The sequence below is a fragment of the Populus alba genome, chromosome 2 (assembly GCF_005239225.2).
Source record: "Populus alba chromosome 2, ASM523922v2, whole genome shotgun sequence".
Classification (NCBI taxonomy): domain Eukaryota; kingdom Viridiplantae; phylum Streptophyta; class Magnoliopsida; order Malpighiales; family Salicaceae; genus Populus; species Populus alba.
Genome location: NC_133285.1, coordinates 10,999,967 through 11,015,588, shown reverse-complemented (window position 1 = coordinate 11,015,588; position 15,622 = coordinate 10,999,967). Strand labels below are relative to the sequence as shown.

Sequence of the window (15,622 nt, the reverse complement as noted above, 5' to 3'; positions counted from 1 at the left end):
GGTTGCGCTTCCAATGACAAGGTGAAAAGATTTTTTTTGACACCTGAAGGCACTGCACGTGCCTACTAATGTCACGCACGCGCCCCACCTTTTTTTAAAAATTTTTATTCAAATATCGAATTGCCCTTGAGCTAATTTAATAATAACAAAAAAACTATTGTGAAATGATAAAAAAAGAAAAAACCTCATTGACTCCAACTTTAAAATTTTTGCCCTTTAAGGGTATTTTAGCCATTTCATTATACTTTTAAATTGTTTATTATTTTTTATATAAGGTCAAATACCAAATTGCCCCTTAGCTAATATTATAAAACAAATTTGTAAAAATACAAAAATACCTCTTGAGGTTAGTTTTATTCAAAAAAAAATTTGTTTCTAAGAGTATTTTAGTCGTTTTCTTTTCTTTTAATATGTTGTTATTTTAATATTAAAAAATAATATCATCTTAAATTTGTTTTGGTCAAACTATATAGTTATTTTATTGTTTTCATGCACATGGTCTTAATTGAAAAAACCTAGCGGTGATTGGGTAGGCCTAGACGCCTAAGCTTACACCTAGTTTTTTTGGATAAAATATGAGTTACAGGTTACCTATTGAGCTGCTACCTAGAATTCAACCACCATTATGGTGGTTGAAAAATTAAGGGGGGGAGTGATGCAAACTTAAAAAGTAAAAACTTTAGAACTCACAATCAAGATTAAATACAACCCAATAAAACTAAAATTAAGTTGAAAATAAATTGACCCAATGATTATAACAAAATAAGAACCAAAGCTATAAAAATGAATGCTACAAAGAAGAGATCTCCGATATGTTTTGAAAGTTTTATAAAGAACTAAGAGTAAGAGAAATCTCTCATATAGAAATTTATATATGAATAATCAATAAGTTGTGGCAGCTTATAAACCAAAAGGAGTATTTATAGTTCAATATAATAAATAAAAAATACTACTAAAAAATTGGGTAGGAATTAAAACGCAGATATAAACTAGTTTTAAAATGTTTTAAAATAAAATAACAAAGCATGATCATTACATAAAGTTGTGAAACTAAGTTTTAATCATGTTAAGCAACTTCATCTCTTGTTTGGATCGCATTGATCAAAGTCAGATTCTGTTTTGAACTTAGTTTCATGTTTAACACTAATTTAGAAAGAATTCTCGAAGCTTGCTCGAACCAAACATCTCAAATCATTCCATTGAATGTCTTTATGATTTTCATGGCTCTTGTCCTTGTAATTAGTCCAAATGGCACATGCATTAATAATTAGAGGGTTTGAGTTTTGACCAAAAAAATTCATTTTCCCATCCATTTTCACAAAGAAACAAAACACCTAAAAAACATAATAGAAATCTCTATAAACCTTACAACATTCCAAAATCACTCAAAAAACAAAAACCAACCCAATCAAATATCTAAATGTACCTTGATCAATTTTTTTTTTCCAGGCATATTCATAGAGGAAAATGTCACTATCAAATTTCACTCATTGAGTAAAACTCTTTAACATCAAAATTGATCATTTTTATTGTTAAAATATGATCAACTAACAACTTGCTCTCTTCTCTGATGTTTTTCAATAATTTTCTCTATCTTTTCTCAAATCTAAAAATTACAAATGATCTGAACCAGATAAAAATTCTAAAAATTGTGAGATTAATCATATATTTTTTTTTTTGTGTTTTACATCGTGGTATCTTTGAGTTTTTTTTTTTTATTATTTTTGTTACAATTTAAAACTTTATCTCAAGAAATTAAGTCATAAAAGGATTAAATAAAAAAATTTGAGCGTGAATTTTAAAAGGATGAAAATAAAAAATGAATAAGGATGAGGAGGGAGGTATTTTACTGTTCATATATGAACAATAATAAAGCATAAGGGGGAAAACACCAAATATTTTAATTGCATGAATAACTCTTTTAGTATTAAAATATAAATATGATATGTTGGAAATTATCCTGATAATGTATTTTCTATATGACCATGTTACCTATACTAAAAGTTTCGTCCATCATACATATTTTTTTAAGAATGTATTTCCTTCAATGCCTTGGTAACTAAAGCTGAAATGAAATTCAATCAAAATAAATGCAATCAAATATTAAAATATAAATAAAATAATAAGTTATTTAATACTTTTTTAAAAATCTTTATTAATTACAAACATTGTATAACTGAAAACTCTAGTGAAAGTTTGAGAGAAAATAAAACTTGATAAATCATAGAATCGTAGATACTAATATTTAATGTTTATTATTACAAAATAGAAATTTATTTTTGTTCTACAATTATTATCATTATTATAATAAAACTCCTGTATTCCGATTTAATTAATAAATCTTAATATATGTTTATTATTTTTGAATCTTAACACTAATAGTTCTATAGGCTTGTTTTTAAGCACTTTAAAAGTTTTAATGGTGAAAATAAAATTTTAATAAGGTGCCTTACAGGAGACGAACGATGTAAGTATATTATTTAGGATTTTAATTGTGATAAAATTTTAAGCACTTGATGAAATTGTCGGAATAAAAAAACAAAATATGAAACTATAACCCATCCCACCTAAGATCTATAACGTTTTATCCTACTTTTTTGAAAAGAAAAAAAGGCAAAATTATTGATTAATTTCCAATTATACCATATCATAATTTTAGTTACATTTAAAAAAAAATCAAGGATAAATTCAAAGAAAAAAGATAAATTCAGGAACTTCCATTACTTACTAAAGTTTCCCTCTCAATCAAGGGCATAGCCATGACTTTTTTCTGTCTTGGACTATCAACTAGATATACATAAATTATTTTTTAAGATCAATCATTAACTTATATATATAAATTTGTCAAGTTAACAATAAAGTTTTAATTCGAGTTTAAAGTAAATAAAACTAAAAAAAAATTATATTATTGAAATTGCACCCTTTCATGTTTTGTGGAATATAATTTCTCTATGATTGAATCCAAATCAATATATTTAGCAAGCTCTCGTTTAATGTAAAACATCATAAAATATACTAAAAACTTATTTTTTATTTTATTACAAAACACAATTTTTACATGTTTTATTGTTGAAAATGCTAATTTTATGGTGGCAAAAAAAATAGACAAAGTCAAAATAAGATGAATCAACTTATCAATTAAATGATGGTGCTGCGATTTATTTATTTCAATTGATCCTCGACATAATTCAAAAATGATAGATATATTCTAAAAGCTCTTATGATGAATTACATCAATCTAATAATGCTCTATATAAGATCTCAAATAATACATTTCTTATTCATTGAAATCTTCATGATAAAATTTCTTAATAAACTTGCAAATAGTATCAACTTTAAATGACCTAAAGTTGTTCTTAGATTCTAAAACAGAGTTAAGTACAAGAAGTTTTATTGTTCCATCACTGAATCTAGAATTTAATTATTAACCTAAAAAATTATTGTTGAGTTAAATATATAATAATAATAATATTGGTAAACTGTTACTAATTCTTATTATTGACATAAATGACTAGTTTTTTTTATACAAAGCATTCATATGTGGTATGTCAATCTCATATTGTGTGTAAATAGAATGCACATATATAAGGAAAAAAATCAAATTCAGCATTTCTCAAAGTTCGAAGCAATGCTTTATTACTTGATAAAAAAATAAAATATAATTAAATCAATTTTCAAATTTGCAAGTAGGAGTTCTTTATTTTTTTTTTTTAAAAAGACAATATTTTCTTTTTATCTAATAAAAGACAGAATATTCATATCTAAATTTAATGAAAAATATTCAATTTTCTTAATTAGGATTTCACTAGTATCTTATTTAGGTTATTTGTTAATAATAATTTTATCTTCCCAATTAATATTTATCTTTCCTATTTTGTAAGAGAATTTATTGTAAAAGTTCATAAATTACCATATAAAATAATTAAATTTAATAAATGTATTAACAAGATTTAGTTAATGGATGTCACGAGAAAACTGGTTAGTTTTTAAATTTTAACCAAATCAAAATTAATATATTTAATAACATCTTGCTTTTAACATCATAATATATATATATCCACTAAAATCTTTTAGTCTATATTTGTGAAATCCAAAATGAATTTATATTTTTTAAAATATTAAAGATAAAGAAAATAATATAATTAACTTTGTTGGGGTTATCCATGAAGATATTCTTATTAATTTGTTGGATTAAAAATAGATAATTTATATAAAAATTTAATAAAAAAAATTCAATATTTGAACTAGATATTTACTTAGTAATACGTTTTGGTTGTTTGCTAAGAATATTTTGTAATTCTAAATAATATTATATGGAATACTAATGTCAAATCGGGGCTTTTTTTTATAGAAATATATTTAAAAAAATTTAATTAAAATCTATTATCACTGGAAAAAACTTTTCTCAGAACTCATTCAAACTATTAATCGCTGTATTTGGAGGTTAGGATTTATTTCTTTTACCTAGGCTACAGCGCCCCTCAGCCTTGTATACCCCTCTGCCCGTGCTCTCAACGAAAAGGCTTCCTAAAAGACGAGGCCAAATGATGATTGCAGAAGTAAAATTACAGGGCAGGTTAGTTTAGGACTAGATTCTCCAAACCTTGAACTGAAAACGTGATATGGTCACATGCGAAGGCAAGCCAACCTATAGAGAGGAGGGAGGGAGGGAGAGAGAGAGATAGCGAGAGATACCCTCCTCGTCCCATGCTCTCTCTCTCTCAAAATCAACTTCCATCAGTGTTGATTAGTTTTGAGACCAATCAAGGGAAACATAGAAAAACTAAAATCCTCAAAAGGGACACACAGACACCACTGTTTTAGCTCAAATATCAGTATTTAAACACTAACCCAACTTCGATTTCATCGAGTGCTTCAGTCCCTATTGCTTTTTCGGGTTTTCTTTAGTTCATAGTGTATTTGTATTCTTGAAGAAGATCATAGGAGTGAGTGAGTGAGTGAGAGAATTACAGTGGAGCAGCAGGTGAGGTGAAGGAACAATTAAGAGGGACCTACTGCTTAATTTTTGGCTGACAGCAACGGTCACTTTTAATGATATTTCTTTCTTTTCTTCTTTGGATGGTATTGTTGGTGGTTGTTTGTCTCAATATCTAATCAGTAATCACACTCACAGACAGCACACACACATGCATTTTCTTGCATAGGGAGAGATCTTTATTTGCAAGATCCCTACCCCAATCTTTATCAACCTCTCTCACTTTGAGGGAATTTGTTTGTTGGGTTTTCTTATTGGCAAACAAGGTGGAAAGGTTAAGCTGCTTGGGCTCAAAACAGAAATAGCAGATCTTAGTCATATGAGGAGATCTTTTACTGTGAGTTGCTTTGATCATTTCGTATTTTAACTCCTTGCTCCCCTTTCCTTGTTTTCGCTCTCTTTTACCCTCTAGGTAAGTAAAATTAGTGTATGGTTTCAAGAAAATGGTAAAGCTTGCCCTGACTCAGCTTATTTCAGTCAGAATTACAGTCGCAAATTCAAGTACATACATAAAATGCGAACAATTTGCTTGGGGATCTGATTGAAAAGAATTACTTCTTCTCTTTCACTGTTACCAAATGTTGATGGAGAAATGTTTATTAGTTTCCTTTTCTTTGTCAAAACCATGGCTGCCTGTTCAGTTTAACATCTTTCTGGCAAAATGTAGCTCAAGCGGCTTGCATTTGTATCTATCAGTAACTGATATGGCATGAAATCCGTGATCTATTGCTTATGAATTGGTATAAAACTACATGTTTGCTAGTTTAAAGTGTTTCACTCTCTATATATTTTAGTATTTCTTCCAGTTTTGATTCACATTTTACTTTACATGGCTTGCCTTTCTTTATATTCTGTTTCCTTGGCTAGCTTTTGAGTTTTTAAGCTGATCAAGGTCATCAACATTACCATACCTGTATATAAGAACTCACCATCGCTCATTATGACTAACTAGAAACACAAGTAAAGAAACAAAAAGACATAACTTAGATCTCTTACTCTACTTAATCATCTTTGAATATATATTTTTTTGTTTTCAGCTGGTGGATGTGCTGCTGTTACTTGCGATATTCGGTGATGCTCCATGGGCTATCAAGTGCAGCTTACTTTGCGAACAGGGCAACCTGGCAGTGATTCGACCTCACAGTGTCACTATTACTGAATTTGGAGCAGTTGGAGATGGGGTCACTCTCAACACAAAGGCATTCCAGAATGCCATCTTCTATCTCAATTCATTTGCTGACAAGGGCGGGGCCAAGCTCTTTGTCCCAACTGGCCGTTGGTTGACAGGAAGCTTTGATCTGATCAGTCATCTGACATTGTGGTTAGATAAGGATGCTGTCATCCTTGGATCAACTGTGAGTCCTCACTTACATGCCAGAGAATATGTGCACAAAATGTGTGTTAAAATCTTTGCCAATTATCTGCAGTTATTCTATCTGGAAAGTTTGGACTCTGTTAATTTAGAAGCTAAAATCTATTGTTTTTGATAAAATAGATCATACATGCATGAAAGTAAGTTATCTTTATCTGAATATGTGAAAATCTATATTCCACGGGATTCACTTACTGATTGATGCAAGTGATTATTAACACATGATTTTTGGTTCCTTATGATAGTTCATCTGTGCAAATTTCCCCCAGTGTAATTGGGCAACCTTTCTTTTTCCCACTGGTATGACATTGTAGCTCATAATACTGAATAACTTTACCTGAAAATTCCAGAACTCTGATGATTGGCCGGTTATTGATCCACTGCCATCATATGGCCGAGGGAGGGAGTTACCTGGGAGGAGGCACAAAAGCCTTATTTATGGTCGTAATTTAACAGATGTTATTATAACAGGTCAGTGACATCTATAAGGTCTTTTATTTATTTTTATTTTTTGTGAGTACTTGTTTGTAGTTAAGTATGTTGTTTTTGTAATGGTACTGGTTTCACCATGCAGGTGACAATGGAACTATTGATGGCCAAGGCAGCATATGGTGGGACTGGTTTCGAAATCAAACCTTGAACTATACCCGGCCTCATCTGGTTGAATTAATGAACAGTACTGGGGTAGTCATCTCAAACCTGACTTTCATAAATTCACCGTTCTGGACCATCCACCCTGTTTATTGCAGGTTTGTCCTCTCCAAATCAATCATATTGCATATCTCTTCCTTATTGTTAGACTTGAAGTGTTTACATTATCATATAAAACTGTGCAAAAGTGAAGCTTTTATGAATTAGGGGGAGAGTTGAGACTGTTTTTCTGGATGAACAGCCAAGTTGTTGTTCAGAATGTCACAATCCTTGCTCCTCTTGATTCACCAAACACTGATGGGATTGATCCAGGTGAGCTCTCTTTAAGGCTGGAAAATGTTCATGCAGTTTATGAATGAGAAATCTATGGTTTGAGATGCAAATATATATTAAAAAAAATTACATTTCTCTTTGGAAAAAATCAAACTCATGCGCACTGTCATGGAATGTGGCTACTACTTGCTTGATTTTTAAAGTGAGAAGCATCTCTGCAAGATGCAAGTTAACTTCTTCTCATCGTCTAACCCATTTTCAATTACTTTCTGTAAATACTTCATATGGTTCTTATTCATGTGTTTAAATGGATTCAGATTCTTCTGATGATGTTTGTGTTGAGGACTGCTACATTAGCACTGGTGATGATATAATTGCCATCAAAAGTGGGTGGGATGAGTATGGCATTTCATATGGTCGTCCTAGCAAAAACATTACCATTCGCAGGCTTGTTGGACAAACTACTAGTGCAGGGATTGCAATTGGAAGTGAGATGTCTGGAGGAGTTTCAGAGGTTCATGCAGAAAATCTCAGGTTCTACAATTCAACTACAGGTATCAGGATAAAAACATCTCCTGGAAGGGGGGGATATGTGAGGAACATTTATATATCAAATATGAGCTTGACTGATGTCAAAACAGCTATAAGTTTCACTGGTCGATATGGAGAGCACCCAGATGAGTATTATGATCCAACGGCTCTCCCTTTAATAGAACGAATAACCATTGAGGATGTTGCGGGGCAGAATGTTAAATATGCTGGCCTTTTGGAGGGCATAGAAGGGGATACTTTTCTTGACATTTGCCTGTTGAACATTAACCTCAGTGTGACCTCGAAGTCTCCATGGAATTGTTCATATATCCAAGGGTATTCTGACACGGTTTCCCCAGAAATTTGTGAGCCTCTCAGGGAGAGAATCTTCCCTGATCATTACTCAGATTGTTACTGTCTATCACATCACTTGCAAAGTTCAAGTAATCAAAACAGAGGTGGTGCTTGGTTGTCTTGGTAAATTTATGGAGGCATAATAGCATTGGTTCGGTGATTAATTCATCCTCTACTGTGAATGTTCAACGTAGTTCAAGATTTGATTCTTGCCATTATCCACACCGCTGCTCATTGCCTTTCAGAAGAAATGGTCGCCTGACATATATAGTTGAGTGAAGTTGCTGATTTGTGGTTGTTGACTTGAGAAAATAGTCTTGAGAGATGATTTTTCCTGTAGCTGTGTGCAGTAACAAATAATTGAGTGCAATTTTTTTTTTTTATATCATAAGTGGTAATAGAATGAGCTTATACCTTCAAAACTATCTCCGTGCAAATGTGTCCGTGTGTGTCTGTGGGAAGCAAAAAGGAAGAAAAAGAAAGAGCATTTTACACCATTTTGGATGCAGCTCGTTTTGTGATGCTGTTGGTGTTGAAGAAAATGATGGGATTAGGATGGTCTCTCTCTCTCTCTCTCTCTCTCGCATAAGGACAGGGGGTTGAGAGAGAACCATCTCAATTACGCTTGATAAAAAGCCTAATGCCGACTGCACGGTTGTTTGGAATTTCCTTTTGAACCATTTATGAATTTACTTTTGGTCGACAGAAGAGCCAAGCGCGTCCAGTTTTCATGTTACGCTTCAACATTTATGATCCGTATGCTGAAGTATCCAGATCCAGACTACGAAACACATTCGATAGAAGCTGACCTGCTTTCCAATGAAAAAAGAATCTGAACTGAGGGCTCCAGGTATTTGTCGTTAAAAAAAAGAACAAAGGAAACACATGTATGTATACACTAAAAATCAATGTACAAAACTTTCTCCAAGGTTGAGAATTCAAAAACTCAAGCGCAATAATTATTTTGGGGAAGCCTCTTGGGCATCTTTTTTCATTACAGAACACAAAACCTGCCTCGAAATATAGGTTTCAAGCTCCCTGGAAACTTCTGTCAACTTCAAATCAAAACTGCTATTGTATTTATTCTTTGGCGACGGTATGTAGCCAGAAAACATGCTTTGGGAGCCAGAAAAACGCCTTCTTGGACTTGAGAGGCTTCCAGGTGACACTGGAACCCTCCCTTTGGAAATAAGTGGTGTTGAACCTGATTCCACATTGATCATATTCTTGTTTTGGTTCATCAATGGTCCACATTTAGTCTCCGACGGTAGGGGCCTTAATGAATTTGGTTGCTCGACTGGTTTCTGTTTCATAATCCTTTCTCTGGCCTTCTCGGCTGCTAGCACAGCTTTCTCTCTGCTCAACTTGATTAGTTTCCATGGATTGATGCTTGCATGAAAGCCTTGTTTCTTGGTTAAGTTGGAAGACTCAGGATCCCCCCTATCAATTTTTATTGACAGACTTGCAGGGTTCTGAAAATAAATTAACCATCTAGTAATGTTAGTATTATCTCTTCTCAAAGTGCAATAATATAAGGTAGGCAGAGTCTAATATACCTCATTTTCTCTATGGCCACAAAACCGCGAAACAATTGTTGATTTTTCAGGAGAGTCAAAATCCGAGTCTGAAGAGAGATCTGAATCTTCGAAAGGATCTAGTTCCATTGATTCGTTTACCTCTTTCATGGCCAGGATATAATCATATGTTCTCATTCCCTGCAACAATAAATAATCGAAATACTAACTTAGACTAGGGAAGCAATTGATAGAAAAACTTTAAGGTGCAGTAGAGGAAGACATACAAAATATTTTGGTTTTATTGTTTCTAAATCTAAACCTGCACGGATTTGCAAGCACCCTTTAGTGTTCAAAAGATGTTGTCACTTGAGATACTGATAATTGAATAAATTAATCCTTAATGTCATCCTAAGAGACATAAACTTTAATCCTATATTTGACATCATTCTCACTCAATGCCACCCCGTAAGAGAAAAATTAAGATTTGATTTCCAGTATCCTTGTATGGTTCAAGGTATCTACATCTATCATGCGAGGGGAGCGGTTCATGAATCTGCCAAAAGAAAGAGAGTTGCGGTTGAAGGAAACTGTCATTTTCCTTGTATTCCTAACACCAAGCAAGGCAAGTGCCTGTTTTTTTAGGCTTCAATGTCCACCTTTTCCCGTTGCCAGAAGGAATCCTTAACATGGACGGAATAGACACTGCTGTTTCTCGTTGAAGTAATTGTTGAAATGAACAAAGATGGCTGGATGCCGAAGTTTCGTAGCCATCCAGTCCTTGCTTTACCTCACTAACCCAACATAATTGATGTTTTTGGTGATATTAGCAAACCATTATAATTACCTTGCGTATGAGAACCACATGAAAAAAGAAAAGTTGCCCCATGGCTGCTGAACTATAAGCTGTCATTAAAACCAACAAAACCTGTAACATTGTGACAAGTAGAAGCCAATGAATACCCAAAATTAAAAAAAATTAAAAAAATGATAACATCCACTGAACGTAACATAAGCTGTATATTACTGATATTGTGGCAAGAACCCCTCTTGGGAACTCCACATGTAGCCTCCTCTCCAGCTCCCTTTCTATTCCTTTCTTATCAGTAAAGCACCTTATAAATATGGCAATGGCAGTTCCTCCTTCTATGATTAACTGTACAACAATTTGATTGAAAAAAACTCCAGTTAAGAACTGAACTTCCATTAGGAAACATAAATAGTTGGTCTCAAAAATCTAAAGAAACAAAGCTACTGACCATTAACAAGACAAATATCATTAGAAGAAAGAAAGTTGTGTAATTCCTCTTGCCAACACAATTGTTTAACCACTGGATCACAAAAATTGAACTTCATGAGAAACTAATGAAGAAGATGATCGATAATTCAACCTACAAAGATACACCCAGACTCTTACCCTGCAATGGTGATCAAACCCTTCAACACACCTGTTACAGGCTCTACAGTGCTTACTTCGCTTCTTTACCTGAGACATATATATTGCAGTCAGCTATGTATCCTTTAAATCTTAGCAAAACTGTTAAAGATACGCGTAATTAAAGCGTAATGCCTAGACCTCAAAATCACATAGCGAACAATAAGAGATGTCATCATCTTTTGGGTCAGGTGAAACTGCACCATCCTTCATGACAAGTGGAAATGGAAGCAATGGCTCCATTTGAGCATTGGCTTTCAATGGGTCCAAATACTTTCTCCTTATAAAGGTTTTAAGGATCTTTCTTTCCATCCTTCTAAAAAACCTCATGATTATTTGATTCAATATAAACCAATAATTTAACTTTGGAAACCCATCTGATTTAGCTCTTTTCTTCTTCCTAAACCTGGTCTTATCAGTCGGATCAATGGCAGTACACCTAACAAACAGGAACATAACTGAAACTGCCTGAAAAAAAAACAGGAATTGAGTCATGGGTTAGTTTTCTTGGCTAATTGGTTAAGAAAGAACAGATTTTAGGCTTGTTTTGACATTAACATTACCACAAAAGTAAAGATTGCAGTGACTGTAATTTCAGCAATTCTGCTTCCAAGGAAAAGTCCAAGGAATGTATAGAAGGTCACAACCAGAAAACTGTAAATTGCCATTCCCATCATCTGCATCGCAACAATGAACAGAACAGATGGATGGTTTAAACTTCAAACAACACTATGACATTAAAAAAAATTAAGAATTCAGCAGATATGATATTCACCTTTTTTTTTTTCGTTTTTCAAGTACAAAAACAAAAAATTTAGCAAGCTATGGGTTACTTAAGATGTGATTGAAATAAAGAAAGACCCTTTCTATATTCATACAAAGACCCAACATGAAAATATTAGAAGGTAACATAGCTTTAACAGTTCATTTTTTCAATATACAGAGAGATTGAAGTTAAAAAAAGAAAAAAAGAAAAAAAGAAGAAGAAAAAAAGAATGCGGGGCGTACCTGTAAAGGGTGGAGAGGGCGTTGCCAACCATGGCGCCTCGTGGCCATGGATATCATTTCTGTTTTTTGAGTGTATTTCTTGTTGCAGTTTCCGATTCCGAAGTAACACAGAGAATTTGGGGGTATGATTTTACTTGCAATCCATAGAATTTTTGATAAATTTTTTTGGCCTTAGTGAGCTAAAGCTAAGTGCTGTTTAGATTTGAGTCTTTCGCTTGAAGTCGCCGCTGAGAGTTAAAAAATTGAACAACTATCCCCTCCCTCGTCCAACGGTCGACTATGGGGGAGGGTTTTTTGAAATTTGAACGGCTACTTTTAGAACTAGGAAGATCAACGGCCCTCAGTAGTTAACTTCAAAAACCAAAACAAAAAAATATGTGGGACCCAATAGAAATCACTTTCACATGTTTGGGCCGCCAGAGCTAATGCCATTGCTACAAAAGCTATAATACCTAAAATTAGGCTAGGATTACAAGCTTGGTGGATGGGTTTTGATTAACTCAAAACAAGGTGGTTTCAAGATTTTTTATTTTTTTTATAAAAAAAATAGATGTGGTTTCACTTGTATTGGTAGATCAAATCTCGTGATAACTTGTTGGATTGATCAGATTTTATTAAATTAATTCCTAAACTAACTTGATATTAACTTGAACACAAATCATCAATTCATAAAATATGAAGAACAAAAAACAAAATTCTCATCTTTCCTTTTTTCCATTTTCTGTTAACCCAAACTACTTCTTTCCAATCTGTTACTATTAAGTACTAACCTTTAGTTCTGTCATAACCTAATTTTTGACCATTTTTATTTTAATTATTATTGTTATGAAAAAAATAATAATGATGAAAAAACAAGTAAAATAAAGAATGAATTAAAATTTGGGTTAAGGGCAATATGATTGGAAGTTTTGAGATTTAATTAAACTTTAGAATTAATCTAATTAAGCTTGGAATTAGTTTAATTAATCCAATTAAGGGTTTAATTGGAGAATTGATAAATTTTGAGACTTAATTAAGCTTGAAATTAATTTAATTTATCCGATTAAGGGTTTAATTGGAGAATTGATAAGTTTTAAGACTTAATTAAGCTTGAAATTAATTTAATTAATCCAATTAGGGCTTTAATTGAAGAATTGATAAGTTTTAGACTTAATTGAACTTTGAATTTAATTGAATTAATGGAATCAGAGACTTAATCGAAAAAGTATCAAAGTTTAGAGTTTAATTGGGGTCTAAATTGTAAAAATTAGAGTCCAAGGACTATTTTGTAAAAATACGCTGAAATGTTGAAGTCCAATTAAAGTTTATCCAGGGGCTTGATTACAAAAATGTCAAAACTTCAAGAACCAAATCATAAATAGCAGTTGAATGGGAAACGTAGTCGTTTCTTCGACACAACTGTTCACTGTCTTCTTTCTCCGTTTCATCAGTTTCCAGCCAACACTTAAGTTTGATCATTGAAGGCGTTTAAAGGGTCGGTTACAGGGCATTTAAGAGGCCAGCCGTTACCACCGATTTTGGCCTTATAAAAGGAGAGGGAGTCGCAGCCAACAAGGGGGGGAAAGTGAACCAGGGGAACGCAAGAAAAACACATAGAAAAAACCAGAAAATAGGGGAACGAGCAGGGAACGAAGAAAAGAGAAGGAGAGAACTGAGACCTCTGTTCTTCATCACGAGGAGCGAGAGAAAGAATAAAAAAAGAAACAGAGGGGCAGAGGAAGAGAAATAGAGAGCAGACTTTCGTTCCCCTGTTTCTTCTCAAAGAAACAGAGGAAGCCACGGAGAAAAGGGAGAGCAGAGAGAACATGAAAACTGGAGAAGAAAATGTGACAAAAGTGGAGAGGAGCATCGGCTAGCCAACGCACGAGCATCGGCATCGTCTCCGGTTGCGCCACCCCCCTCCCCTTCGAACAGACGAATACAAAGAAAAATAGAGAGCACGAACGAGCAGGGAGAAGACGCATAGAAAAGACAGAGCAAAGGGATCCAACACAAAAAGAAAGAAAAAACGTAGAAGAAGGAATAGAGGAGAGGAAGTAGTGTCTGCCGGCCAGAGCTAACCGATCGACACCATCGTCTTCGTCTTCAACTTGCAGCTGCACTAGGTAAGTTTGCATCTTTCCTTCTTTTTCCATCTTTAATTACACAAGCACTGTGCACATGCAATTTTAATTACACATGCACTGTGCACACACAGAAGAGATTTAGTTTCAATCCTTGGCCCAGCCAAAAAAATACATGCTGGGCTAAGCCCAGCCAAAAAAAAAAAACAGAAAAAAAAGGATAGAAAAAAATAAAAAAATATGTATGCATGAATAAAAATAATGTAAATTTATTGGTTTATTCACTGACGCCAGAGTCAGGAATAAAAATACCGGTTTAAATTTATATTATTTTTATTTGTTTTATTTTATTTTATTTAGATGAATAAAAATAATATAAATTTATTGGTTTATTCACTAACACCAGAGTCAGGAATAAAAATACTGGTTTAAATTTATATTATTTTTATTCGTTTATTCAATTTTATTTAGCTAGAAAAAAATAAGAAATATGTGCATTAAAAAAAATAAATATATTATTATTTATTTATTCACTGGCACCAGAGTCGGGAATAAAAACAAATATTAATTTAAATTTATTTTTATAGATACGTAATATTTACCAATGCCAGAGTTGGAAATATTCGTAGTTAAATATTCACTAGCGCCAGAGTCAGGAATATTATAAGAAAATTTTCATAACATAAATTAATAAAAATTTAGCAATTTAAGACGAAACCAACAATGTAGCCTGCCTCAGGCAGGACGTTTAAGGGGTGATAATATCTTCCCTTTTATGTAACCAGTCCCGAACCATAGAATTTCTGTTGACCAGTTAGGGTTCCTAGTGACCATAATACTAGGTGGCGACTCCTTAAACAAGAATATTCCCATCAAAGAACAGGATGCCAGAAATCTGTTCTTTCCAAAGATTAAATTATTTTTTAAGGCCGCCGCGATGTCAGGTGCGACAAGTTCAAACTTGGATTACATTCAATTTTAGATAAGTCAACCTTTTAATCTACTAATTTTAGCTAAATTTTATAACTATGATTATTATTATTTTTTAAAAGGATAACTTATGCTATTACAACTAATTTAGTTTGTTTTTCTATCAAATTGTTTTTCTTTGTTTGAAGAAAGACAAGAGGGTTGGATTCATAAAGTGGGGCAAAAAAGAAGAAAGATTTAGAGAAATTCACCTTTTTATATTACTCAATTAAATACAATGTACAAACTAAATAAATTGAACAAGCTTGTTTGAGTATTATGCTATGGGGGAACCAAAAAAGTTTTAAACACAAGAAAATATATATTTAGGTCTCAGTAAATTCTTTAACACAGTTATTAAATCAAAAAATACATTTGTTTTGAATTTTTTTCTTAATTAAGATATTTGTTTTATTAATGTATCTCTTGTATATCTTAACGAGCATAAGGTTTTTA

The 15,622-nt window shown here is 32.7% G+C and overlaps 2 protein-coding genes across 5 annotated transcripts; one reads left to right on the top strand and one right to left on the bottom strand.

The window, feature by feature from the left end:
* The first annotated feature begins 4,451 nt into the window (after window positions 1-4,451).
* LOC118044486 (probable polygalacturonase) lies at window positions 4,452-8,602 on the top strand. Of its 4 annotated transcripts, none has more exons than XM_035052776.2 (7): window positions 4,452-4,984; window positions 5,263-5,333; window positions 6,034-6,351; window positions 6,719-6,839; window positions 6,943-7,117; window positions 7,261-7,331; window positions 7,610-8,602. In XM_035052776.2, exons 2-7 carry the CDS (start codon window positions 5,316-5,318, stop codon window positions 8,302-8,304), a joined length of 1,398 nt encoding a protein of 465 aa, XP_034908667.1. In that variant the 5' UTR covers window positions 4,452-4,984; window positions 5,263-5,315; the 3' UTR covers window positions 8,305-8,602. The 4 variants fall into 4 exon arrangements, with proteins under 4 accessions (XP_034908667.1, XP_034908666.1, XP_034908665.1 ...); XM_035052775.2 differs by having other exon boundaries at window positions 4,452-5,082; XM_035052777.2 differs by having other exon boundaries at window positions 4,492-4,576.
* Window positions 8,603-9,010: 408 nt separating this feature from the next.
* On the bottom strand, window positions 9,011-12,674 carry LOC118044485 (protein S-acyltransferase 18). The gene is made up of 9 exons (XM_035052772.2): window positions 12,135-12,674; window positions 11,690-11,803; window positions 11,268-11,594; window positions 11,109-11,177; window positions 10,951-11,022; window positions 10,719-10,847; window positions 10,539-10,619; window positions 9,734-9,892; window positions 9,011-9,649 (listed from the first exon to the last, which is right to left on the bottom strand). The coding sequence occupies exons 1-9, from the start codon at window positions 12,189-12,191 to the stop codon at window positions 9,137-9,139; spliced, it is 1,521 nt and encodes a 506-aa protein (XP_034908663.1). The 5' UTR covers window positions 12,192-12,674; the 3' UTR covers window positions 9,011-9,136.
* Between the last annotated feature and the right edge of the window lie 2,948 nt (window positions 12,675-15,622).